The sequence below is a fragment of the Patagioenas fasciata genome, chromosome 3, assembly GCF_037038585.1.
Source record: "Patagioenas fasciata isolate bPatFas1 chromosome 3, bPatFas1.hap1, whole genome shotgun sequence".
Classification (NCBI taxonomy): domain Eukaryota; kingdom Metazoa; phylum Chordata; class Aves; order Columbiformes; family Columbidae; genus Patagioenas; species Patagioenas fasciata.
This window is the reverse complement of record NC_092522.1, coordinates 64,366,469-64,391,971: the sequence shown is the minus strand read 5'-3', so window position 1 is coordinate 64,391,971 and position 25,503 is coordinate 64,366,469. Positions and strand designations below refer to the sequence as shown.

The 25,503-nt window shown below is 43.6% G+C and overlaps 1 protein-coding gene across 1 annotated transcript; it reads left to right on the top strand.

Annotated features, from left to right (window-relative positions):
- The first annotated feature begins 531 nt into the window (after positions 1–531).
- Positions 532–24,326, top strand: HECA (hdc homolog, cell cycle regulator). The gene is made up of 4 exons (XM_065833831.2): positions 532–1,213; positions 16,278–17,318; positions 20,369–20,523; positions 23,280–24,326. The coding sequence occupies exons 1-4, from the start codon at positions 982–984 to the stop codon at positions 23,442–23,444; spliced, it is 1,593 nt and encodes a 530-aa protein (XP_065689903.1). The 5' UTR covers positions 532–981; the 3' UTR covers positions 23,445–24,326.
- Positions 24,327–25,503: the final 1,177 nt, after the last annotated feature.

Genomic DNA, 25,503 nt, shown 5'->3' with positions numbered 1-25,503 from the left:
AGCCCGAACTCCTGCAGAAGCTGAGACTGCAGCCCCTCCACAACGCCTCTATCGAGGCGCAGTGGCTTCCAGCTCTGCTCCAGGTGTGTGCAGCAGTTTGACAGCCGTCATCTAACTTCTGTCCTCAAGGTTCACCCCAGCTATCTGCCACTCACAGACCTACCTCTGCCAGTAACTACACGAGATGAAAAATCTCAAGTCAGAGCTGTAATGTTGCAAGGATTTTTGCTGCTTAACCCACCCCCCAAAACACGAGACTGCATTATTTTGATTACTTCCCCCCACCTCTTTTATTCCTGCACCCTCAGGTGACATTTTCCAGCTATTCCCCGCTGTTCGGACATCCACACCGCTCGGGATGCCGAGGAGAGAGCCCAGCCCTGACCGTACGGACCGGGGCTCCGCCAAGAAACGCGTACGGAAACCCCCTGACACCCGCGGGGCCCCGCGCTGCCCCCGCCCTACGCCCGGGGCGCGGTACGGCTCACAGCGGCAGCTTCCCGGCACGGCCGCCCGCCCCGCCCCGGCTGCGGGGGGGGGCGGCTCCAACTCCGCTTCCCGCTCCGGCTCCCGGCGACGGGGCGCGCTTTGCCCCCTCCCGCCCCCGTGCCAGCAGTGGCAGCTCCTCGCCCGGTGCCTGCGGGAGCGGGCCTTTCCCGCTCCCGATAAGCCCCTCCCGCTCCTCCTGCCTGGCTCTGCCCCAGCTGCTCCCCGCCCCCCCACCAACAAGCGCTCCGCTTGCCGCTGCCGCCAGCGCCCGCGCCTGCTCCGGGAGGAAGCGGGGCGGCGGCGACCGCCGGCCGAGCGGGACACGCCTTTCGCCCTCCCCGTCCCGGCCCCCTGGGCCCTACCGCCTACCGCGGGCGCGGCGCAGCGCAGCGCGGCCGTCGCGGCCCCGCCATGAGCCGGAGGTAGCGGCGGCGGCGCCTTTCGCAGCCGCCGCCGCCCGCCCGCTCCGCTGCGGCGGCGGCTGGGCCCGCGATGCCGAACCAGAAGGGCGGCAAGGGCAAGAAGAACAAGCGCGCCAACAGCAGCGGCGACGAGCAAGAGAACGGGGCGGCGGCGAGCGGTGGCGCCGCGGCGGCGGCGGGCGGCGGCGCCGCGGCTGGCGGCGGAGCCGGAGCGGCGGCGGCGGGCAGCGGCAGCGGGGCAGCCGGCGGAGCGGGCGGCGCGGCGGGCGCAGGCGGCGCGGCGCCCGGAGACGTCAAGAGCGGTGAGCGACGGGCCGGGCCCCGCGGCCTCCCGGGGCCCGCGGTGGCGCAGGCGGCGGCTGGGGGGCGTGTGGGCGGTGCGGGTGGGCCCGGCGGGGCGGAGGAGCGCCCGGTGAGAGGGGCTGTACGGGCGTGCGCCTAGGGACGGCGGCGGGGCCGGGGATGAGAGGGGCGGCTGCTGCCCGGGGCTTTGCGCTGCCGGGGTCTCCCCGAGATGCGCGGCGGGGCGGGGGGAGCTGCTCGCCAGGGTGTCCCCGGCCGGTGACCCACCGGAGCGCGGGGCCCTCCGCCGCGGCGGTGCCGAAAGTGGCGTGAGCCTCCCTGGCCCGCAGCACCCGGCTGCCGTAGCTGCGGGTGGGGGGCGGCGGCCCGCCCGGGAGCGCGGTCAGGGGGCAGAGCGCATCCCCGGAGGCGGGTGGGAGGCGCAGCGCCCACCGGCTCCTGCCGCGTCTCGGCTTGTTCTGTGCTTCGTTGAAAAATCCCGGCTTTATTCCGGCACAATTAAAAATGGAGTCCTACTTTTCCGTCCGTTTTATTTGTCGTTTTCCAGCACTTGGTTTTGTGAGGGTAATACACTCGCTTTTCATCAACCATTTTATGTTGCCATTGGTCGGTGGGCTGGTTTTTGGTTCAGAGCAATTTTGGTATGGGGTTTTCTTGCAGAAACTTGCATTTCTGTCCATGTTTGCAGGAAGTCTTGCTGCAAAATGGTATTTCAGGCTAAAACTAAAGGTAGACTAGGATTTTATTACACTTCTTGCTAAACCAAAACCCTCTACATCTTAGGTCTGCTGCTAGATTTACAGACTGCAGCGCAGACTCTTTTTTTTCCCCTCCCAAGCTGGACTTCAGCTTTTTACTCTCCATGCTTTGGAAAAAGTGGGAGGGTAGCTACAACTGGTTTTATGCTTTGTGACGATAGTTTCGCCTGGCTGCTGTTAGCCAAAGGTAGTTCGTTTGGTTTTCAAGATGTCTGATGCCTGTGTGTTATTTGATGGAAACTTTTCCTTAGAAATATTAGCAATTAGTTGTGAATCCCTTTAGCTCACAAAGTGTTTGCCAGACTACTTTTATAGGAGTGTTACTTACTCCAGAGAATCATGGGGAATGCTCAGAATTTCCTTTTTTTCACTATTTGTTCTAAGTGAGTGAACAAGGAAAAAAAAAACCACAACAGATCAGCAGGAGTTAGAGAATGTTTAGAGCACTTTTATCATGACTTGAGCAATATGACATGCATGACATTTGCTTTGCAGGTGCATGGCACTGTTGGCTTGTATTTAATTTTTGAGGCAGGGAGAAAAAGCGTTTTCATTTTTTTTCACGTGAAAGCAGAGGCGCGTTTCTGCTGTGGCTGTTTTGCATGGGGATAATGAAGCGTTGTTCCTCCTGCGGATGCCACAGAAGGTGATGCCTGTGAGCACTGGTAGTGGTGCAGCTTGTTCGCTGGACAGGTTGTCATTCTTCTTCAGCTGTAAGACTGTGTGTCCCGGATACCTTACGTGTCCTTCCTCTGCGCTGGTCGGCTTCCTCGGAAGCTGAGGCTGCCTTTCTGAGATGCTTCTTTCTTCTCTTGCTCCCTGCTTCCGTATGACTTCAGTGGTCAGAAATATCCTCACCTCTTTTGTCAACAGCCCCTGCTCTCCCCTTTTTTTCCCCCCTCACAACGGACATACAACATTGGCTTTGGGATTTGCTGTAAGTGGCTGGTCAGCACACCTGATCTTTTTCTTGTCAGGATCGTCACATCTAGTCATATCTTTCATTTCAGATAACTGGAGGAGTGGATGTGGTTGCTAGCATTATTTTACACTGACTGCTGCCCATCAGATAATCTTGAGCTGGAAGTTTCATAAATTGTGTTCTCACTGATAAGTCCAAAGCTTTCAACAGCTTTGGTTCAGGAGATGAAAGGAGAAACTGCTCCTGTCGTGCTACAGAGCTGGGAATCCAGCTCTCATGTGCAAGGAAAAGATGAGATGATGATAATAGATTCCCCTAAGTCTTCCAGCCCGTAAAATCTGAAATTAAGCTGTGCAGTATAGCCAGGGTCTTGGAGGCAAGTGTCCCATTACTAGACTCAAGATGTTTGTAAGAGTCCGTGCACTTGTGGGTACTTGTTACTAAGCAGTTTATGGAGGACGTGGCCTGCTGCAGTGAGTTGTGAGGTTAATAGAGTTCTTCTGCACACAGTCAACTCTCGATTATTCATGGGAGATTATCTGGGTTACAGATTAAGTGTGCTGGGTGCAGGGAAGCACTTCGCTGTGCTGCTTTCAGGCCGTGCAGCTGCATTCTGTGACTCGTGCTGCCCAGGTTCCCTGGTCCTGTGGGTCTGTCGTCCCCGGGCTCACTCTGCTCTCCTGCAGCATCACCGAATGTTGTTCTAGAGTAATTTGCATGTGTCTGGTATTATTGCTCTCCTACTCTATCTTTACCCTGGAAAAGCAGTAGGTGATAATAATAACATAACCTGTTTTCTTTCATTAATATGACAAGATAGAAGTATGCAGAGATGAAAGCAGCATATTTAATAATTGCAAAATTAAGATTGTCTGTGCAAACCTTGGCTTTGCATCATGATGTCAATATGACAGTCTAATTACGCAGTTCCATCAGGAGTCTGCTGCATTCAGTGAAAGGATAGTGGTTCAAATTTTTTTTTTTTTTAAGTCTTCACAGTTCATTATGTGATCCATATATTGTTTCTGCCCCCCATCCACATGCCATAATGAAACAGAATTTTTAATCTCCTCTGGGCTTCTCTGTGCAGCTCTGACTAGCGGTGCCATGTAATACGGAACTGTCATTATAGCACTCCTTTACATTGGGAAGATGTTGTTCCCTTTTACATTTTGACAAATTTAGCTTCAATCCCTGCACAATTTTCCCTCAAAGTGTCAGTCAATTTTTGGCATGATGATTGATGCCCCAAAGGGCATCTTTTTATGCTTTTTTTTTTCGGTGGGATTCTAGACTCCCATGAGGGAACCAGGGAAGTGGAGAGTACAACCACTGACCAGATGTGATGGCTTTTCTCCATCTTGCACTGTCACTTTTCAGCAGGTATTGGGATGATGCTCACAAGGAGGATTCACATTCTCTAGCTGTGCCTTCCTTTTCTGTGTCTTCCATCAGACCAAGTAGGAATTCTGTATGTGATAGATTAATCTTTTTTGGCCAAAGTACATCCTTCTTCTACGCTGAATAAGGCCCCACATGGGTGGGGCGGACTGACTAATGTAAGAGTATCGCAGTGCACAGGGAAACTGAAATGTGATGTCACAAAAAGCCTCATTTCTGAAAGTCCCCATCTTCAGAGTGGTTGAATGATATTCCGAATACATTTCTATTTTTTTAGCTGATTTTCTGGATTACTTAACCAAACTGGAATATCTGCACTGTCATCACTTAAAATGATACCAGCAGCTCCATGGAATTGTGCACTTACCCCACTGAGTCCAGCCTTATGGATCACCAGTGTTCCTAATGGCGATAGTTGGTTATCTTTGTCTGCAGATATAGAAGAGTGTGAGGGGGCAAGACATTTTGAGCATACTTTGGCCTGAGCAGCAGAAGAGGAATGTCCACAGGGTTTGCTTCACGTATGAGGGCTCTGAGTGCAAATTCCTTCTCTGTTTCTGCCTCGTTGAGCCTGGGTGCTTTTACACCATCAGCTCCAGCCATTTTATCCCTTTATCCTATAAACGTCTCACTCTGGTCTCCACATACAGTTCTTTCTGACCCTAAAATTTTTTCCTCCATCCATTTTCTTTGCCTTGTTTCCATTCTTGGTCTCACTGTCCAGTAGACCCAAGCCCTCTTCCTGCTCTTGATGATTGCTGTCCCAGCGTCTTGCTGCTTCATCCCCTTGTTCTTGTCACTCTAGTCTCTCCAGCATCGGTGCTGTGAGAAGATGACAGGAAAGTAGAAGCTAACTCTCCTTATCTGTGCTTTTCTCCTTTAACATGGGGTTCATTATAGCCGGCTAAATTGAGCTAAAAAAATTGGCATAGCTGTCTCTAAATTGCTCTCTTATGGTGTGTTGACCGTGTGTTTTAAGACCATAGTTTTTCCATTCTGGCATAGGTGAGTCCTTGAACTGCAAAAATGGCAGAACTGGCGAGTTGAGAGTTGTCAGGTGGAGTTGCCGGAGGTCAGATTTGTACAGGGGCATGAGAGTCTGGGGGAAAAAAAAGGCTGCAGGGGAACTGGTGGAGGTAGGTGCTGTAGGTCTCAGTGGAGGGTGGTTTTGCAGGGATGGAGTTCCCTGCCCCAGCAGCTGAGGGGCTGTGTGAGCAGTGCCCGCCGCGCTGGCCGCGCTCTGAACTCCTCTGTAGTTACCAGGGTCTGAAATGGCCAGCTGTGCTTTTGCCTGCTCTTCACCTGGGTTTCACAAATTTGTAAGACTGATTTACTTTCCAATAAAAATGCTAATGTAGGACGACTGTATGAAGAAGAAAATCAGTCAGCACAACAGTGATTAACATACTGAAAGCTGTGACTGGCCAACAATTAAGATTTACAGAAAAAAAAAAAAAATCCTGGAGGTGGGATAGTTAAAGAGGGCCAGAAAATTTGTCAGTGCAATATTTAATTTGAAAATGTATTTTTAGAGCGTTAATTGCCACAGTGTTTAAGCATGAATTTATATTTGCTGTCAAATGTTCCCTGCTGCATATAACATCCAATTCTAGTTTGGCACTCTAGTGATGTTCAGTATTGGCACCTTCTTATTACTTAGCTTGAGGAAGTCCCATTGATATCAGTGAGACCACCTGGAAAATTAAGTTTCTATTCTGTTCCAGTGAGTACAGAATTTAATACCTGTTAATTTTCTAAAGGAAAACCATTTTGCTTCATAACTCCATTGAGTTCTTCTAACAGCAGAAATCAATTGAATGCAAATTTCACTGTCTCTATCAATGCAAATCAGGTTCGAAAGGACCTGAATGTTTGTTTTAGGATTTTTGAGAGTATGCAGTTAGATGCTTTTGTAGCAAATGCAATCCATGTTCTGCAAATCTTTGCAAATGGAATCACGTCTGTGGTATTACTGAATAAAATAAATAATATCCTTTCATGCATGCAAGTACACATTTTTTTTAAGTTATTTTCTATCAAAATGGTTATCTGTGCCCTGATGGCATTCTGTGTTCATGTGATTAGTCATTTGCTTAAGTGTAGCATCTGCATGAGTAGTGGTTGGGCTTGATGTTTGTTTCGTATGAGGAAATACTGTTTTTGAACTGATTGCTTTACTTCATCTGTACTCATCCTGTATTTTCCTCCCTCTAACAAGTAGTGACAAAATGATTTCTAGTCCTTGGATACATTTGTGAGTTTTTTTCAACCTCACTTACAACCTTGCATATTGTGACATCCTTTGATATTAAAGTGCTGTGGTGACTGGCAGATATCCATCCTCTGCTTTTCTTCTTGCAGTGTATGTGAGGGGAAAAAACAGAGGTAAACCTTGAATCCAGCTCACGGTAAAACACTCAAGCTATTCTTCAGGATGTCTAAATTACAACGGCATTAGTAGGGCATGGGCTTCCTTTAAACAGTTTTGATAGAAATTCAAATAATTTCAAAGAGGCCTCTTGAAGCAGTAATCTAGTTACTGGAGTGGGTAATTCTGTTTTGAAAGCTTGCAGGATTTTGAGTGGAGCAAGGCATTACCTGGTAGACTTCAGTGACATTTGTGTTGAGAACATTCACTTTAACCTTTATCTCTTTCCTTCTGTCTTTCCTGCAATGGTGGAGTCTATCAGTCCTCTTTCTAGGGCTCGAGAAGGATATTGCTGTTGTTCCTGGCCGGCAAATATATTTTAGTCTTTGTAATCTATTCAAACTACCACACTGTGCTCAGTATCTTTGAAAAAAGTATATTTAGGTAACTAGAGCACACTTCTACTATGTGTTTTTAGCAGGGCCTGTTACAACAGGACAAGGGGTTTTAAACTAAAGGAGACTCAGGCTAGACCTGAGGAGGAAATCTTTTACAATGAGAGTGGTGAAACACTGGCACAGGTTGCCCAGAGAGGCGGTAGATCCCTGGAGACATTCCAGACCAGGCTGGACGGGGCTCTGAGCAATCTGATCTAGTTGAAGATGTCCCTGCTCATTGCAGGGGGGTGCACTAGATGACCTTTGAAGGTCCTTTCCAACCCAAACTATTTTGTGATTCTATGATTCTGTCTTAAAAGCCTGCTGGGAGAGGAGGGAGCTTCAATCAAAGCCTGGCTGTTAAGTGTACCAGGCACTCCCTGTCTCCATTTCTGTGCTACCGGTACCGATTTCAGGAGCCATGCACAGTTGAGGTCTCTGTGTTCTGCACAGATGCCAAAAGCAGCCCAGGGGCGTCCACTGGAACCGAGAGCTCCACACTCAGGAGCTGCTGTCTTGCAGAGATGCCAGGTACTGCAGCTAGGAGTGACTGCATCTCACCTTTCCCACTGAGTTTCTACCAGCTTCTCTAGTCTTTAGCACAGGAAATAAAAATACTGTCTGTCACATTGAAAATTGGGAAGGATAGACCAATCATACAAACATCGCTTGACTTGAAACTAAAAGAGGTGCTGATGCCACTTTTCTCTCTTTTTTTTTTTTCTCTTCCCTTCTTGTGCTTTTGGACTGCGTCTGGTGGATAGCTGGCTCTGAATCTGGCAAGTCCAGCCTGCAGTGTTTACATCTGTGCTTGTTAGGGCATCTACTGCTTGCCACAGTTATCTCTTTATTACCAGCATGACTTGGAATTTGCCACTGAAAACTTGCTGGGGCAGGTGTATTAGAGTCTGCTTTAGTTATTAGGACATCTATTTCTTGAAGTACCACGTTTAGTTTTCTGTAACAGTTCAAGGTATTAAAACTATTGGAAGGCTACAGTGAGATAATTGAATGGTGGAAATGCTTTTCTGTGAGGACAATTTATGTGCGGACAAAGCAACAACCAGTGTTCAAAATGTGTTAATGCCCACCGGTCTTGACATAGTCACTGATCTCTGCATTCACCACAGTAGAGGTCATTAGAAGAATCCACCCTGCGCCGAGGAGTGTGAGGAGTCTTCCTGGCCCAGGTGCGATTGCTTGTGGCACGGAGGACCCATCGTTGCCTGATCTGGTTAAGCCGATTCAAAATTCACATGGGATTATCAGGAGTGTGTTGGAATTGGTTGTCTTGGTGCTGATACAGGTAGAAGCTCAGGCCTGTTCTCTTTGGTGTGGTGAACTGGTGATATTTTCAGTTGGACTGAGTGTATTACAGTGCAGCCATGGCAAGATTTCTTCAATGCAGGGAGGGTCTCTACATCCTAAGCAAAAGCCAAAGCTGGTGACTTGAGTTGTTCTCTGTGTTTGGATGACAGGTATTAAATGATGATAACTGTACAGATTATGGTGACTTCTACATGACTGTGTGAATTCTCATGACGGGTTTCAGCTGTGTAGGCAGTCAGTCCAGCTTGGTGCACAGATGGCTGTGTATACAAACCGTGAAGCTGCTGTGCACATGGAAATGCCTGTCCCCCTTAGTTTGTACAGTTTTGCTCTTGACTTTCTGGCTTACTTTGGTGAGGTAATGGCTGAGCTGGGAGTGGGTGGTTGAGTGAGAGCCACGTGCTACTTGTCGATTTCATAAACAGGCACCAGCTCTGACTCTGCCGTAAGTTAGGAGGTGTTAACATGGCAGGTATGAGTTAAGCTTTCATGATTTATATGGCATCTCCCCACTGCTGTGTAGTTGCTAGGCCTTTCTTGGTGTTGTGGTGGTGGTAGTGGTGTTTTTTGTTTTGGTTTGGTTTTGTTTTCTGTGAACAAAGAGACTCCCTTAGAGACCAAGTGTGAAGTCAACTAAGTGAAAGTGCATGGAGATCGTTCTAGCACCTACTGAGCCCTCCAGGAGTCCTGCCATCTGAATTCCCAGGTAAACTATGGTTTAGCAGCTCCAAGTTACCTGAAGTCTTTTCTAGGGAAAAATGATCACTTCATGTGACTACTCTTCTAATAAAACTAGTGATACCTTGCCCTTCTGAGCATTAAACATTGACTGCAGCTACTTGGTCCTTGGAGGTAGGATTGAGCTCCAGACTGGCATGTAGGTGTCAATCTGTAGGTGCTCACATGTGCAAAGCCATCAGCCAGACTCCTCTTGTGATGAGGAATTGCTTGGAGTCGATGGCTCCTCCAGGGTGGTTCACGTAGGTCTGTGCTGGGTGTCATACCAGCCCGAGCTCTGTCCGTGGCTCAGTGACGATGGGTTACTGGTGTTGTCTTCTCTTTCCAAGAACATGACAGGGAGTCTCATGACGCAGGAGAAAACCTGTGTTTTACGCAGCTTACCAGGTAGTACTGTCTTGTCTTTTTCCTCTGCCCTCTGGAGAATGACTGAAAACTTTCATCTTGAGCAGTCCATGAAGATTGCTTAAGAAGTTTTAGAGAGACATCAGTCATCATCACTGAGTGTTATCAATATATAAGCCATGAGCTGAGCTGTTTTGAAAGATTTCTCTCACTGTTTGTCAGCTGTTATTTGTTGTTGTTGTTGCTGCAGTGAAGATCCAGGCTTGCCTTTTGGATCCACTTCTGAAACATTTTTTTCTCGTTGCATTCAGGCTCTTAGGAAGGTGGCTGATCATTTCTGTATTACCATATTTTTTTGTACTGTTTAGCTAGTTATGTGTATGGCAATACCATTTTGTCACGTCTTAGTTATCTTTTGAGTATTAGATTGTATTCCAGGGTTCACCAAAGTAAACACATTGGACAGTTAACACAAGTTTTCAGTTCAGTCTGTTTTGTTGCGGCGGTGGTTAATTTTCTACAGCTGCGTTGCAGTGTTAGGATGATAATATTGTATGATTTCAATTAAAATAAAACTATACTGATGGCAGAGGAAATGCAGAAAATTCGTGCAGATGGTTGGTAGGGAGTCGCCTTCCACAGAGATGACTCAGCTCTGGTTCAAGGTGGCAGAGTGAACAATTCCTGGCTGCGTAGTGTTGTGAAGAGAGCGCTGTTCATGGGGAAGTGGTGGGAGAGGCTGAAGTGCTTGATTTACAATGTGTCCCACAGGTACCCTTCTGGCTGAGGTAATAATGTGCTGGCAAGTAAAGTGTCCTTGGCATAGATGATGGGATGCTAAATTAATGGTAGACCAGAAGTAAGCCATAGTAAGTGTCTTACAACCAATCCAGTGTCAAGACCTTGCCTTTTTTGGTTTTAGATAATTTCTTTTTCCAGATACAAAACAACCTACTGTCACCTGACGGTTGTTTTAAGGTGAGAGTAGGGCTGCCTCTTCCAACAGCCGCCACGCTTCTCTGTCCTCTGCCCCCAGCCACACATTTGACACCTCCCTCGAGCTTTCGCAGCGATTCCAAGTCTGCGTTGAGCTGAGACCTGTGCTGGTGAGTGCAGGAAATAATTATCTGTTTCTGACCACTGACTGAAAAACTCTGGTGCTTAACACAATGGATGATGTGGGAACGTGGTGGGGGAAGAGTGAATTTTGCTTTGGGCGTCCACATTGAGGACTTGGAACAAATGAGAGGAGTCACAAAGCAGACGTGGAGTCATTGCGTTTGGCTTGCTGGGTGCATCTTTGGTTTTATGGTGGGTGTGTAAACAGAAGTAAACAACATTCTCCTCCATTTACTTCACTAGAGGGAAGTTCCTTAGGCAGCTGTTATGCTGCTTTTGTTTGGGTCATAAAATGGGAAGGGTGGTCTTCGTATACCCTCTTTCTTTTTTATTAAAATGTAGAAACCCGTTAATGTGGGTTTTTTTGCTCTTGTTGTCACTGAAGGAAATTTATCTCAACAATGTGTTTCTATTCCTGGCTTTTATTGATGTTTATAAACACGAACAGAAAAACGGAGGAAAAAAACAAACACCCCACACAGTTTCCTTGCAGTCTTCGGTCATGTTCTCATTTTTGAAAGAAAAGTTAATTTTATGGTAGTTCTGTCAAATGTAAAACATAACCTGGTTTGAACAATGAGCTCTCTTTGCTCAAATATATGTTTCTTTGGACTATCGTATGTTACTTCTGTTTTAGAGAACTTTTATGTGCTGCCCCATGCAACTGTTCAGAATTACTCATCAAAATCACTATAGTGGAATATAAGAAAACATGTATTTTTTTATGTGGGAACATAACTTCTTGGAAGAAGCAGCGTGCAATTCTAGTTGCAGTTTGGCAGCCTGTCTGTTATGGGTGTGCACTTGTGTCTAAATGTTGAAGCTGTTCCGCTACACAAAACTGCACACTGTCTTGTTTCATTCTCTTAGGGTGTGAAAACCATCTTGAAACTGAGAGAGAAAATAGAAGTACTTCTATGGTCATTTTACACATCCTTTCAGCAGGGTCTGTTGAGAGAATAGATGCTGTTCTGATACCTGGTAATCTTTTATTTTTGGTGGAGTTCAGTTTCGTAACTTTGGAAAACAAATCTGGTGAGCTCCTAGTTACTTGGAAGCAAATAATATTTAGGTGACAAACCAGTTTAGGGCTGCAAGTGTAAATGGGCAGTTTGGCCAGGTGAATTTCTATTCGCTCCCCTTTATTGTCTCTCTTGACAGTAATAGTTCTACTGTTATCGTAAAATGTTAAGACGATGATCCTAGCTCTGACTTTTTAAAGAATAATCTCAAAATGCATTTCTAATTAATGGAAAATAGGAGGGCTTGATAACAAGAATTTTTTAAGTTTTGTAATTCTGTAATAAGTGCTTTGTCTTGTTTATAAAATGATAATTGAATGTCCCAGAACAGTTTCAAGAACGTGAGTTGATGGGAAGAGCTCTTCACATTTGCTAACGTGGCTCCCATACTTAAGTGATCTGAACACTGTCTCTTTTGCTCATAAGGCATTTCTGTTGCTGTGAACTGGGAAAGTTGCACAAAAATTGGTGGGGTTTTTTTTAGATTATTCTCATATTCTTTGAACATGCAGCATGATTCTGTTTGGCAGGAGATGTGAATGGAGAGAAGTCTACAAGGGATGTTCAGTCCTGCACAGTCTGTTTTGTACAGATAGACCTGCTGGAATTTGGAGTATTAGGCAGAACTGAATATTGCCTTGAGGTTTCTATAGGCTTTCCAGGTAGTGGAGTTTTCTGCTTTCTTAAATATGGGGATACCACAGAAGTGGCAGAACTTTCTGTGGAGACAACTTCCATTAGCTGTGCCAGGCTCTTCAGTTTCCGTTTTGGAGGTTTATGGAGGCCTTCTCCAGGTCGACAGACGTTTTAATAACAAACCTGTGTCAGTGAAAGCAGGTGCTTTGACTAGCATGGCATTGACCTTGCTGTGGAGCACAGCAAAACAGCAGAGAGCCCTGTTAACTTTCTAGTGTTTCCTGTGCTACTGCAGTGACAGTAGTGGAGTGTCAGGTGAGTTCCCAGAAGAGGTGGGTAGGGACCAGCCTCTCCTCTTAGCAGTTGTATTTTCCAAAGCAATCTCAGTTCCACCATTTAACAATTCAGTGGAGTATTTTACCTGGGGGAAAGCTCTTGTTCACTCCCTTGCTTTCTTCCAGCTGCTCAAGACCCGCTTTTGCTGTGGTAAATGTATGACCAGTCAGTTCATACTGAGTAGATAAAAGATTGGATGAGGGAACTTCTGAAAACTGTAGTCATCTAGTTACCTTAAATGTTGAACAAGACATTACTGTCCAGAACTTCAAGCTTTTTCTTGCTCATAGTTATGCTATGTGGGAAGTTCCTAAGGTAATCTTGCATCTCTAAGTTCGCAAGGAGAAGCTGGAGAAGATCCCATTCCACAGTCCTTCCATTAACCACCCAGGGAAAAGGGAAAATAAATATGTTGTCACTTGACAATAGACTCTAGACACCCAGCACAACTCTCTACAACCACCTGAAAGGAGGCTGTAGCAAGGAGGTAGTCAGTCTCTTCTCCCAAGATACTATGAAAAATTCACTGAAAGGGTTGTGAGGCATTGGAACAGGCTGCCCAGGGAAGTGGTTGAGTCACCATCCCTGGAGGTGCTTAGAAGATGCATAGATGAGGTTCTTAGGGACATGGTTTAGAGGTGGACTTGGCAGTGTTAGGTTAACAGTTGGATTTCATGATTTTAAAGGTCTTTTCCAACCAAAACAATTCCATGGTTCTATGATTCTACAATCATAAATAGTTGTGGACATGTCGTGTAGAATGAACGGGCTGTAGTGGTTTTTTTCCTGTATTTCAGCCACTTATTTTATTAATTTCATTTTTTGTCCACATAATGATGAGGCTGTAAACTTCTCAGGGGGCTAGAGATAATATGTTCTTGTATCCAAAACCAAAAGCATGTTCAAAGGCTCATCAAGGGATCACTTTTCTTTTTTAGTCAGTTAACTATGCCAGTATGGATGAACTAGTCTAGTGTAAAGTCATTATTTTAAAGTGGAGATCTCTAGACTTGTCTATATAGTAACTTTCTCGGCTGCCAGCTATAATTATACCTGTGACTGTTGGAACATTTAGACTCCGAAACACAGGGGCAGCGTAAGTGGATTTTTGGCATGTTCTTGCTTCCTGCCTGCTGGCAGTGGTGAAAGGGAATATGTGCCGAAATAAATGAATACAGGAAATGCATAAGTGAGAACTGTTTATATTGGTACCTCCAGTAACTTGCTGCACATTTGACTTCTGATGATTTGCCTTTGACAGTTTCAGTTTAATTGGCTTCTCTGAGGTAAATTTCTTAAGGATGTTAAAGTAGTGAACTGTGCTTTCAGACCCTAAATATAAAGAAAGAACGACTGACAATGAAGAAAAACTTTGCAAAGATGCTTGTTGTGATATAGGGTGACTTGAATCGAAGTCTGGGAGAATGGGTGGGAGAAATCTGTAAACTGGTAGACTGACAGATTCTATTTCAGAGCAGATAAGTTATCATTCAGTTTTGCTCTTGGCCAGTGACATTATACTCAATAACAGATAGTAAATACATGGAGAAAAGTTAGTCATTGGTAACCAATAAAATTCGTGCTTCTCAAAGACCTCTCAAAACGTATATGGTCTTACTGGCTTTTCAGAGACCTGAGACAACTAGTAAGAGTGTGTCACATGTATAGAAGAAACTTCCAAAGAGTCCCTGGGGAAAGCCTCTCTTATCTCTGTTCTCTCCAGTTTGGTAATTTGTTTTTAATGACTTAATAGGTCCGTATCTTGAAATGAAACAGGCTTTTTTACTTTAAGAGAATGCTTTTGGGGAATGTGCTTTGCTTGCACTTTGTAGGCCAGTCCCTGAAGGAAAGGTGTTGCAGAAAATTCTCCTTGTAACTGTGCTGCTTGTGGCATTTGAAACGGAGGCAGAGAAGTGGGGTGAAGGATGTGGCATCTTCCAGGGAGCGGCTTGGGAAAATTTTGTCATGCTCTTTATGCCTGTCTCTTCTGGGTAAATAAGCCTTAAGAGCTACTATAATATTGAATTTACTGAATGTAACCTTGAAGATTTTGTTTGTTTGCTTATAGCCTTTTAAGAAAAACTTGTTGGGAAGGGGCAAAACCACTAACAGGGCAAAGATCTGTTGTTCTAAAGCCTCTGGTTTGTGAATTGCTGCTGTAGGACAGGTGATGATGGGTAGTGTGTCTGTGACTGAGAGTCACGGTAGGAGTGAATGCAGCAGCATAAAATCATCCCACTGCAAATTGTGTTCTATTATTTGTGTTAGCAGTGACAAAAATGGGATTAACAGCAATGCAACAGAGTGTGTGTTTTTATCCCAGCTTATGAGGTAGAAATTTGAAGTCCTAAAAGGAAAAAAATACCTGCATCAGGCAGCCTCTCTTCTCTAAGGCTCAAAATACCTCTTCTTCAAGTCCCGGAGCTCTGGCTGAGACTGCGGAACTGCAGGGAGCAGTTTGCTCTGTTTTGCATGGGGTGAGACAGCAGTTGACCGTGAAAGATCCTGGAGAAGCCTGCTAGTGTTGGAATGCAGCAGTACGAAGGTTAAAAGGCAGCCTGCCAGCCCTACTGGAGCAGGATTTTTTGGTGAAGTGGAGGAAGTAGGAAGTCAGAAATGCAGAGAAGAAATATTTGTGATACTTGAGTAAGCATCTAAAAACTTCATAATTGGAAACTCTTCAGATCCAATAGAAACTGAAAATTTCCTGTCGTTTTGGTGCCTCCCAGCTGCAACTGAGCAGCCAGAAATGGGAGTTGTATGTAGTTCATGGTACTTTGGTGAGGGAGGGGAAAATGTCATTAGTCCATAAATGCAGAACATTTTTTGTTTAGCATTTTTGTGTAGAAGCTGACATTGTTGCAGGGAGAGAATTGAAATAAACTGTTCTTTGCTCAAGGATATAAAGGATATACATATATATATATATATATATAGTGCAGCAAAGACTGTTACTTTGCTAATAGAAGACCGCTGATAAAAGGCCATGTGGCATTTATTTTTTTAACCGGTTTGTGTTCCAGAAGGATTTGGTTTGTGAAATTTAGCTATCTGGTAGGTCAGTGATGGTGGTATATTCTGTGTTTGCCTGAGCAATGTGATGAAGGTCTTCCCTGCTGGACTAGGAACGTAAGCTGTTTGTCTTGCTTTTCAAACTCCTCTGCTTCCTCTTTCTCTCCCTAGCTGTTGTCTTTTGCTCAGTCCCAAAGAAAAGATCAATTCCTGCCTCTCCCTGTGATCATAAAGCTGGGTTGTAGTGCCTACTTGTTTTTCAAACAAGAATCTCTGTACGTTCTCCCCATGTTGCCTCTCAGGCTTCAAAGCAACCTTGTGGAAACATCCACAAAGCTTTCTCCTTACTTCTTAAAGCCTTTGCAACAGTATCCACAAACCTTTGAGAAGGGCTAATGCTTCTGAGGTGCTTTGGCTTTGAATATGAAACAAACTGTCATTTGTTTCTTTATTCCTTAATTTCCATATCTTCTTTCACATACTTAACTTTTTTTTGACAAAGACTGCTTTTTGCCCTGACCCAGGGCTAGTGCACGTGGGCATGAGTAAGAACTTGTGTGTGTATTTGGCACAATGTTTAAAGAAGTATTGCAATCAACAGCCCATTAAGTTATTAATTTATCTGTTTTATCTTCCACAGAAGCCCCTTGTGCTACTCCATTGATCTGCAGCTTTGGAAGGCCAGTGGACCTGGAGAAGGATGACTACCAGAAGGTCATATGCAACAACGAGCATTGTCCATACAGCAACTGGATGCACCTTCAGTGCTTCTATGAGTGGGAAAGCAGCATTCTTGTCCAGTTCAATTGCATTGGCAGAGCCAGGAGCTGGAATGAAAAGCAGTGTCGCCAAAATATGTGGACAAAGAAGGGATATGACCTGGCTTTTCGGTTTTGCTCCTGTCGTTGTGGGCAGGGTCATTTAAAGAAGGACACTGACTGGTACCAGGTGAAGCGAATGCAGGATGATAAGAAGAAAAAATCAGTGTTGGAGAAAAGCACAGGAAGGTCGATGGCAGAGTCAGCAGAGGAGGCCAAAAAGGGGAGGCCGGCCAACAAGCCGCAGAAAGGCTTGAGTCATGACCTCCAGCGAAGGCACTCAATGGACAGGCAGAACTCCCAGGAGAAGGGTGTCATGGGTGGCAGCTATGGTGTTCGTTCGCCTTGTGTTTCTCCCGGCCAGTCCCCACCCACCGGCTACTCTATTCTTGCCCCCACGCATTTCAGCGGCCCTCGTTCCTCGCGATATTTAGGAGAGTTCTTGAAGAACGCCATTCATCTGGAGCCCCATAAGAAGAACATGGCCGGCGGGGGCATGTTCAGGAACGCACATTTTGATTACGGGGCAGCTGGCTTGCAAGCACATAGATCTGGACACTTCGATGCCCCTGTGCAGTTTTTGAGAAGGCTCGATCTATCCGAGCTGCTTACTCACATCCCCAGGCATAAATTGAATACTTTCCATGTGCGGATGGAAGACGATGCCCAGGTGGGCCAAGGGGAGGACCTTCGAAAGTTTATCCTTGCTGCTCTTAGTGCCAGCCACAGGAACGTTGTAAACTGTGCGCTGTGCCACAGGGCACTGCCAGTGTTTGAACAGTTTCCGCTGGTGGACGGGACCCTGTTCCTTAGCCCTTCGAGACACGATGAGATTGAATATGATGTTCCCTGTCACCTTCAAGGTACAGGTTGTCTGTCAGTCATGCTAGGTTTCATTAAATGGTGGAACTGCCTTTTCTGCCCTCTCCCTCTCATTATAGATTTTCATCCTGATTCTGCATTTTTAAGCAGTTCTGTAAAGCTGGAAGTCGCATCCAAATTAATCATGTGGATCAGATTGAAATACTTAGAAGGAATTACAAAAAGTAAATGCTGTGTAGAAAGATCTGTGCCTTGTGTTTTGGTTTACAACTAAGAGATCTCTCATCCAGCTTCTAGGTAGACCACGGGAAGGTTTTCCAGCCAATCTTCTCTGCAGTGTGTGCGTGCTGATTTATCTGTTGTGAGCTTTACTCCAAGATATACATCAACCCTTCAAAGAATGTTTTAAATTTAAGCATGCTGTGCTGCAATATGGTTGAAAGTTACATTTGTACCACCGGTGAGATGAGATGCCTGTCATCTGCTTTCAGACTAGAGAAAATAATTTTGGCTTATAGCAATCTTTATTTATTTTTTTTGATATGGAAAGGACTAGTTTGGCCTGGAGAGGTTGAATGCAGTGAAAATAAGCTTTGATATGGCGGGTTGAAGCAGCAATGCTGTAGTGAGAGTTTTAGACTTATTTCCAGGTTCCCACCTGTTTGGACTGCATCCTGGTCATGTCCCAGCTCCGAGCTGAGTTGAGACCTAGGTATCTATTACTTTTCTCCTCCTAGAGAAACAAATGGTTGTGGTCTAAGGATGAGCTTCAGCTCTTCCTGAAAACTTTGCCCCCACGTGAGTGATAAGGGTGGAACAGGGCAAAGTGTGCCTGTCCTGCACCCTGCTGGCAGCCAGCATGGCTAAAATAAGTCAGAGAAAGTATTCGTAGTTTGGTTTTTGAAAACGTAGAATTGTATGTTGAAAAGTGTGTTGGGAAGGCATTAATGACAGGTATTTTAACCTTTAAGTTTATATTATTTCAAAAAAATTTGTTATATCCCATGCATGGTCATAATATATGTTATACAACGTTCCTTTGCTCAACAAACTTTGTATTTATTTTTTTTTCCTTAAATCACTGTGCACTGAGTCACTAAACTGTATGCATGCTGACATTATTGTTTCTGTCTTGCCTAGTGTACTTTAAGGAGAAAAAGTGATAGGCAAATATGCAATCTAAAAAGGCTCCAGGATAAACAGAATATACGTATGTGAGATAACAATGATTGTTTGCTTTGGTGGGGAGGCATGCACAACATGCTTGTGATTTTATCAGTACTAACAGCTGGTTTAGCAAGAGGTAAACTCATCACTTGTTAACATTTGCTGCTAAAAATGAAACTCTGCAATTCTTTATTTTTAATTAATTGCTCTTTACCCTTTGGACAATACATCTGAAAAATGTGCTCAGACAAGATACCGTGAAAAATTAATTGTTAAAATTTTTACTTCGTTGTCCTGGGTAAAATGGTTTATTATCAGAAGTATGCTTTGAAATGAAATTAAGCTTGCAAGGTGCTGTTCCAGGGTGTTATTTTCTCTTCAGTAAAGAAAATCACTTCTTTTATTTCAGACATGTTTAAGATATCAGGTGTCTCATTTCCTATATAACAAGGATCCTGCAAATGAAGTGATGGGAGAATGCAATATTTTAATGTGCAGGAGCAGTACAGAATTTCAGACAAGGAAAATTATTTTATCTTCCTGCAGAATATAAGGCTTTTGTGCATGGAATTATTTGAAAGTCTCCAATTTTAAGTGTTCACTTTAGGAAGAGAGTTTATTATATTTGTACTTATAGTCTCACCCCATCACATTTTTTATAGCTGAACACTCCATTGTGCAGTAACTCAATTTTTATCAGCTCATACTAGCAAGTTGATTTTGTGTATCTGTTTTAAGAAGAATCTGGTTTGTCTTCTCATTTTTCTAGAATAATTGACCTAAAAACCACAACGAGTTAAAACCCAAACCATTATTTTTAAAGTATCTGGTATGGACTAATCATAAATGGTTAATATTTTATTCTCTTTTATCTAAAAAGAGCACAATATGTTATGTGTTCTTTAAATTACAGGTTGTGATGTGTTCATTACTTTACTAAAGAGGACAAATTGCAATCCAAAATAAATGCATATTATATGCAATTCTGTTTTGTAGCTGGTCTGTAACTGCATCACTTCTTGACTTTGTCTGTTATAGCAGTGCAAAATAAGGTATATTACAGAATCACTACTCTCTGCCAGCCCATTTTTAATAGCCAGCTGTTAAGCTACAAATTCATTCAATCACTACAAATGAGGCTTACTCTTGATATCAGATCTTTATAATTTGTATAGGGATTATTGTTTTGTGTTAAATTTGCATCTTGGATTTTGCATTGGTGAGTTTAGTCACCTTTATGTAAAGAAAATATTTCAAGTCTGAACCGATTGATTTTTATGCATTATAAGTCGTTTTTTGAAAGTCGGCATACAAACAGACCTCAATAGATTCATAGTTCTGAATGGCATGTTAAAGTCTCTGTGTAATGTACAATGTTTTTAAATGTATGTGCTGTAATGAATGGTCAGGCAAAAGTACATGAAAGAAAATTGCTCTTCTGGCTTTTGCTTTTTTCCACGGGGTCCTTAGTTCCCTCTTTGCTGGAAGACTTTGGCAAATTAAGAGAATCTGTACGCAGCTTGCTAGCTTGCTGATAAGCTTCAGCACTTCTCCACTTCTTTGAGGTGTGGATGAAGCTGGGGCACAATCCTGGTTTTGGAAATGTTGCAGCTGATCATATAGCTTAACCTGGCATCTGTTCATTGAGCTTAAGCAACTTTTATAAAGTATTTTGCTAAGGTCAACCAGCAAATGGAGTAAGGGAAGGTGGGCAGGGTGATGACTAATTCCTGAGTTTTGCATCTACGGAAAATAGCTTCAGTTAAGCTCTATGTAATTCCTGTAGAGAAATGTTTTTTGCTTTATCATTCACCCTTTAAAAAAGTGTGATTTGTATCACTAAAGGGCAGATAATACGTTGTGGGAAGTGTCTGTTTTGATCTTCTGTTCTGGTCTCCTTAAGAAATGTCTTTCCTGTCCACAGGAAGGCTTATGCACCTCTATGCTGTTTGTGTAGACTGCTTAGAAGGGGTTCACAAAATTATCTGCATTAAGTGCAAGTCCCGATGGGATGGAAGCTGGCACCAGCTGGGAACTATGTATACCTACGATATTCTGGCAGCATCTCCCTGTTGTCAGGTTAGTACCATAAATAAGACTCATTAGGTGAAATTCCAGCTGATTGTAAGTAAAGCCAAGGTTTGTGTTTCTCTCCTGTCTTCCCATCCTTCATCCTTTTCTAGTCTATAATTGCAATACAAGAAAGCTGAGTGAGTCTGTGTCCCTATGTCTTACGAGGCACAAGGGCTGATAGCTAGACAAAAAACAATGCAATGGTCAATGGTTATTACTTACGTTTTTAAATAAAGCCCCTTTAAATGCATCTGCAATTAAATCTCATGCTTGGGGTGATCCCTAGCAGGTACCTTTGGCATCAGGTATAATTCCAGTAGTGTTCTAATAACAATTGCACATTTTGAGCAGATGTTTAATGTATTCAGTGTTCTTTTAGTTACTCAAATTGTGTTTTATTGTAAGTGTGGGAAAAAAGCCAAGGGAATGGAAAGATCTAAAAAGGCTTTGTGCTCGGGCTTTACCCAGTTCTCCTTAATCTCCACTGTGCTGCTGGTACCCCACCACAGCCTGAAACATCTTAGTTTTCCTTAAATGCTCACCTCATCTATACCTTGGGTGAGAAAGATCCGAGGCCTGGGGTTACTCCAGAGTAGTCACTTGTCTGAGGCAGCAGGGTCATCAGCAGCCAAAAGAATTGTCCATGTGATGGGCAGAGCACTTTTTTTGTGTAGGTAGGGGTAGACAGCTGTGGAAAAAGCACTTGTTTGGGAATGGTTCGGTGGGATGCTCGGGAGGGGGCTGTTGCCTTCGGACATGCAGGTGATTTTACTGAGTGAGAACAGAGGCCTCGCAGAGATCCATTCATTCAAAGTACAATCACTTCATGGTATTGTGCGTGCTTAAGAGCAATCTAAAATGTAGTTTTGTCAATATACAAAATGGTATTTAATTTTAAATTTAACGTATTTGCCAAAATGTGTTGTTCAAAAAACAAGTGGTGTTGCTACTGCTGGATAAAGTGACATTGATAACTATAAAGACAGAGCTATTACCTCTAAATTTAGTGCCTCTTGAGATTGTACCTTTTTTTAAATGTAGGGACTTCTTAAAAATAAAACACTTCTGGTTTGATAGCTCTGTAAAAGCCAGCGAATTTAAATCTGAATTGCTTCTGTTGAATGTAGTAAGACAAGAATTAAGGTTTCATTATACAAGAGCCTTAATTATATGATTAATGGACAGTGTGACAGTACATGGTAAGTAATAGAACTGACTATGAAATCATTAGCTGCAGTGACTGTGATTGCCAGATCAAACACATTATTGTTTCACTGTGGTTGTTAGAGATGATTCTGTGCATACAGAGCAACGACATTTAAATATGGTATGTAATTTAGCTCTGAATTGCATTGCTAGTTTCTATTTTGAATAATTTTGTACCTTATTTCAAAATATTTAATTATACATGACAAAAGTGCGTGTAGGATAATGAACTGCAGCCACTGTCAGGTTACTAGCAGCTCATGTACTGGACAGTAGCAAGGGGGAAAACACTTCGGTTAAAAAAATCATATGAACCCATGCCCTACTAGATTGTATTTCCTAGAATTTCTGCTTTTTAATCGGAGTTGATGGCTGTGGAGCTGATTGTTTCTGTCCGAGTCTTGTCTCAACAGTAGTGGTACTTTAATTTCTTCCTCTCCTCATGCCAGTAAAATTCCGTAAATGAAGATTGCAGTAGAAAATCAGTTTTTGTTCTTTTCAGTGAAGAGCTAAAGCTTTCATTAGCGTGTTGGGCTGTGAGGTTAAGCTACAGTACAGCTCAGGCCCTCGCTGCTCATTTGCCACCTTAACTCTGAAACTCCTTTACAGTCTCAAATCTCTCTGCTACTCTTGAGTGTTTCAGACAGCTTGCTGAGCTTTCACACTGCCTGTTGCTTTCTTTACATCAAATGGGCTGGATTTCTCAGCTACATTTCTTCTGAAGACTTCCTTTTTTTTTGTTACTGCTGAACCTTAATAGCTCTGTCTCTCCTCACCCTTGACCTTTAATTATTTCTCATATCCACCCAGTTAATGTTGATCCTTTCTCAGTTGGATTTTGTAGAATAGTTTGTGTACTTGAAGTGATGTTTAGTTTGTATAACCTGCTATGTATTATAAATGTTTAAAACGATACTTAAAGTGTTACAATACTGTGCCATGCTGATAAAGTAGATCAAGTTATACGTTTGTTAAGGTAAAAGATTAAAATGCTGATGTATTTCGTAGATGGATCACATTCAAACGTCAGCCTAAATGCTTGAACTGCATGGCAGAAATGTAACATTTCTCTCTTTGCTTTAGGGCTTCATTAATGATTTATTGAGATAGCACTTCTTGTGCTGGGAATTGAGGAATTGGTTCAGAGATTAATTGACACAAAACAATCATATGTGTATGTAAACTTTGAAATTCTCTATCTCCTGTCAGTCAGAGGTTTAACCCCAGCCAGCAACCAAGCACCACACAGCCACTCGCTCATCCTGCCCGCCCAGCTCAGTGGCGTTGGGGAGAGTATTGACAGTAGCACACTTACTGTCCATAATTTGGTGGTGGTGTTTCATGTAAAAAACATGGTATGTGCCTATGAGTTGCCAGTCCGGGTGAGGAGAGTCCTCACCAGTGGATCCCATTGCTGCCAGTTTCCTGACTTGCTCCTTTCCTGCCAGGGAGGGCAGGGGGCTGCGTGCGATGCTTTCTTTTCCAGAGGCAGCGAACAGAGGTGAATTTGGTCATTTCAAAAGGGTTCTTTTTGTTTGTTTCTTTGTTTTTTGCAGGCTCGACTGAACTGTAAGCACTGCGGGAAGCCAGTAATAGATGTGCGGATTGGCATGCAGTATTTCTCTGAATACAGCAACGTCCAGCAGTGTCCTCACTGTGGAAATCTAGACTACCACTTCGTGAAGCCATTTTCTTCATTTAAAGTTTTGGAGGCGTATTGACGAAAGCTTTGCTTTAGTAATAGCTATTTTATGGGTATTTCAACTTTATTACATATCTTTTTATAGGATTCATTCTGTGATGAAATTTAATTTCTTTTCTAACTGAAAGAGCAGCCTCTTTGTCTGTGTACATATTAATATCTGTATATACATCTTGTTAAAATGAGAATCCTCCTGACATGATCTCTGTGAAGGTTGGAGGCAAGCCAATTTAATGGCCTTTAAATATATCCCAAGTGTGGGGTAAAGTTCAGCTACAAATGATTTGATTTTATTTTTTTGTATAATTGTAATACAGTTTATCGGAAGGGCGTGGGAAGACATACAGGACAGAGAAATATGTCTGGTTGGAAAGTGGGTGATTGTATAGGGTTGTTGTCTCTCCAGCTTGGTGGAAATGGGAAATCCTTGGAAAGAAGCCATCCTGTTACTGTTGAATTCATTCAGACTTTCGCATCAGTTCCTGCAGGCGCAGGAACTGGCCCCATGCTACCAGTCACCTCAGCAGGCTTTCCTCCAGATTTCCCAAGATGGGGTAAACTAGGGTATCGTGACAAGTGAATGTAAATGTATGCCACAAAATGCAATCTTGAATTGAAATTTTTTTTTGTTTTGGCATCGTGTCTTCCTGCCGTGTGTGTTCGATGTGTGTTGCCCTCACAGACAGACCATATGGCAACAGTGCTGCTTCCACCAGGGTTGTCATGTGCCCTGTCAGGTCATCTGTTTGCAGCAAAACAAGCGGGAGATCCTAAAACGTTTTATTTAAAGGTGTTTTTTCATAGACGATTTAGGGAAGGAACAGGCCGAGCTGAATGGGGATGTGTTTGTATGTGTCTGCTGGGACTGAGCCTTTGCTGTCTGCTGCAGACTGGTGGGACTGGTGGACCGTGAAGTGGGATCTGGGCCGTCAGACCTGTAAGAGCTGAGAGGTACTGAGTATGAAACATGGCATCGCTTTTTAAAACAATTAATTGCTGCACCTTTGTCTTTCAAAATTGCTTTAAGTCCAGGATCTAAAAACTTGTAGACTTTTTAAGACAGCAAACTTAGCGTATTTACTTTCTACATGCCTCTGTGCTATACATAATAGATGATGGCTTAGGTCGTGGATTTGTGTCAGAGGGCTTGGTCCTGTAGAGTCTGCAGTTGTTATTTCTTGGTTCCCATTTCTCCCTTCCTTAAATAAAAATTTTTAAATAGATCATTAATCTTTTGCTTGATTTCTCAAGCCAATTGAGATTTAGGAAAGGGGTTTTTTTGCTTTTCTTTGTAGTGTATTTATGGAGCGTTTTTTAAGTCAAGGGGTGTGGGGTTCGTTTCTGTTTATGAGGTGGGACTATTTTTTGGTTCTTCTGAAGTTTTTTTGTTTTCCCAAGTTAGAATCTTTTTGAAGAGTGTGTCTGTTGACATCGTGATATTGAAAATGGCCCTGATACTCTGCTACACTGGGAAAGAAAACAAAGAAGTCAGAAGCCAAGAGGTGTTTCATATGCTGTGCTGAGAATTATGCTTTCTGCAAAGTTAAGAAATTAATGTGCCCATAAAACTCAAACTGAATATCCGTGTTTCTTTGTGCATAAAAATGCGAAGTTCACAGTTTTATTTCCTGGCTGTCTTCACTGCAGAATTAGCTCCTTTTAGCATTAGCCACACTTGGATAAATACTTGAGCTGCACAGAGGGCTTATGTTGGCAAAGAGACTTACTGCGAACTTGAGTGGTAATGTCCTTAGAAGCCAGCCAGCTCACGTTAATAGTTTTCACATCTGGACTGTCTATCTTGTACAGTTAGACTGGTGATCTGCTGCTGATCTGAAGGCTGTGGTAGTCTTCATCACTGGCTCTCCCCTGCTGCTGTCCTTGCTCTTGGGCTTGGTTTTGCGTCTGGAGCACATCCTTGGGGTTTTGTGTAGTGGTTCTCTGTTTGTGACGGTTTTAGGAAAGCCTCTTTCCTTTTTAGAGATAATTGTGGGAAGCAGCTTGGGAGACTTCTAACACTGTCCTAGTGTGGTTACCGCAAACCAAGTTATACTGAGCCTAATTGAAGTGGGACTGAC

Coding starts and splice junctions, on each gene's coding strand:
- HECA (XM_065833831.2), top strand. CDS start 982: ATGCCGAACCAGAAGGGCGGCAAGGGCAAGAAGAACAAGCGCGCCAAC. Junction 1,214..16,277: donor GCCCGGAGACGTCAAGAGCG/GTGAGCGACGGG, acceptor TATCTTCCACAG/AAGCCCCTTGTGCTACTCCA. Junction 17,319..20,368: donor TGTTCCCTGTCACCTTCAAG/GTACAGGTTGTC, acceptor TCCTGTCCACAG/GAAGGCTTATGCACCTCTAT.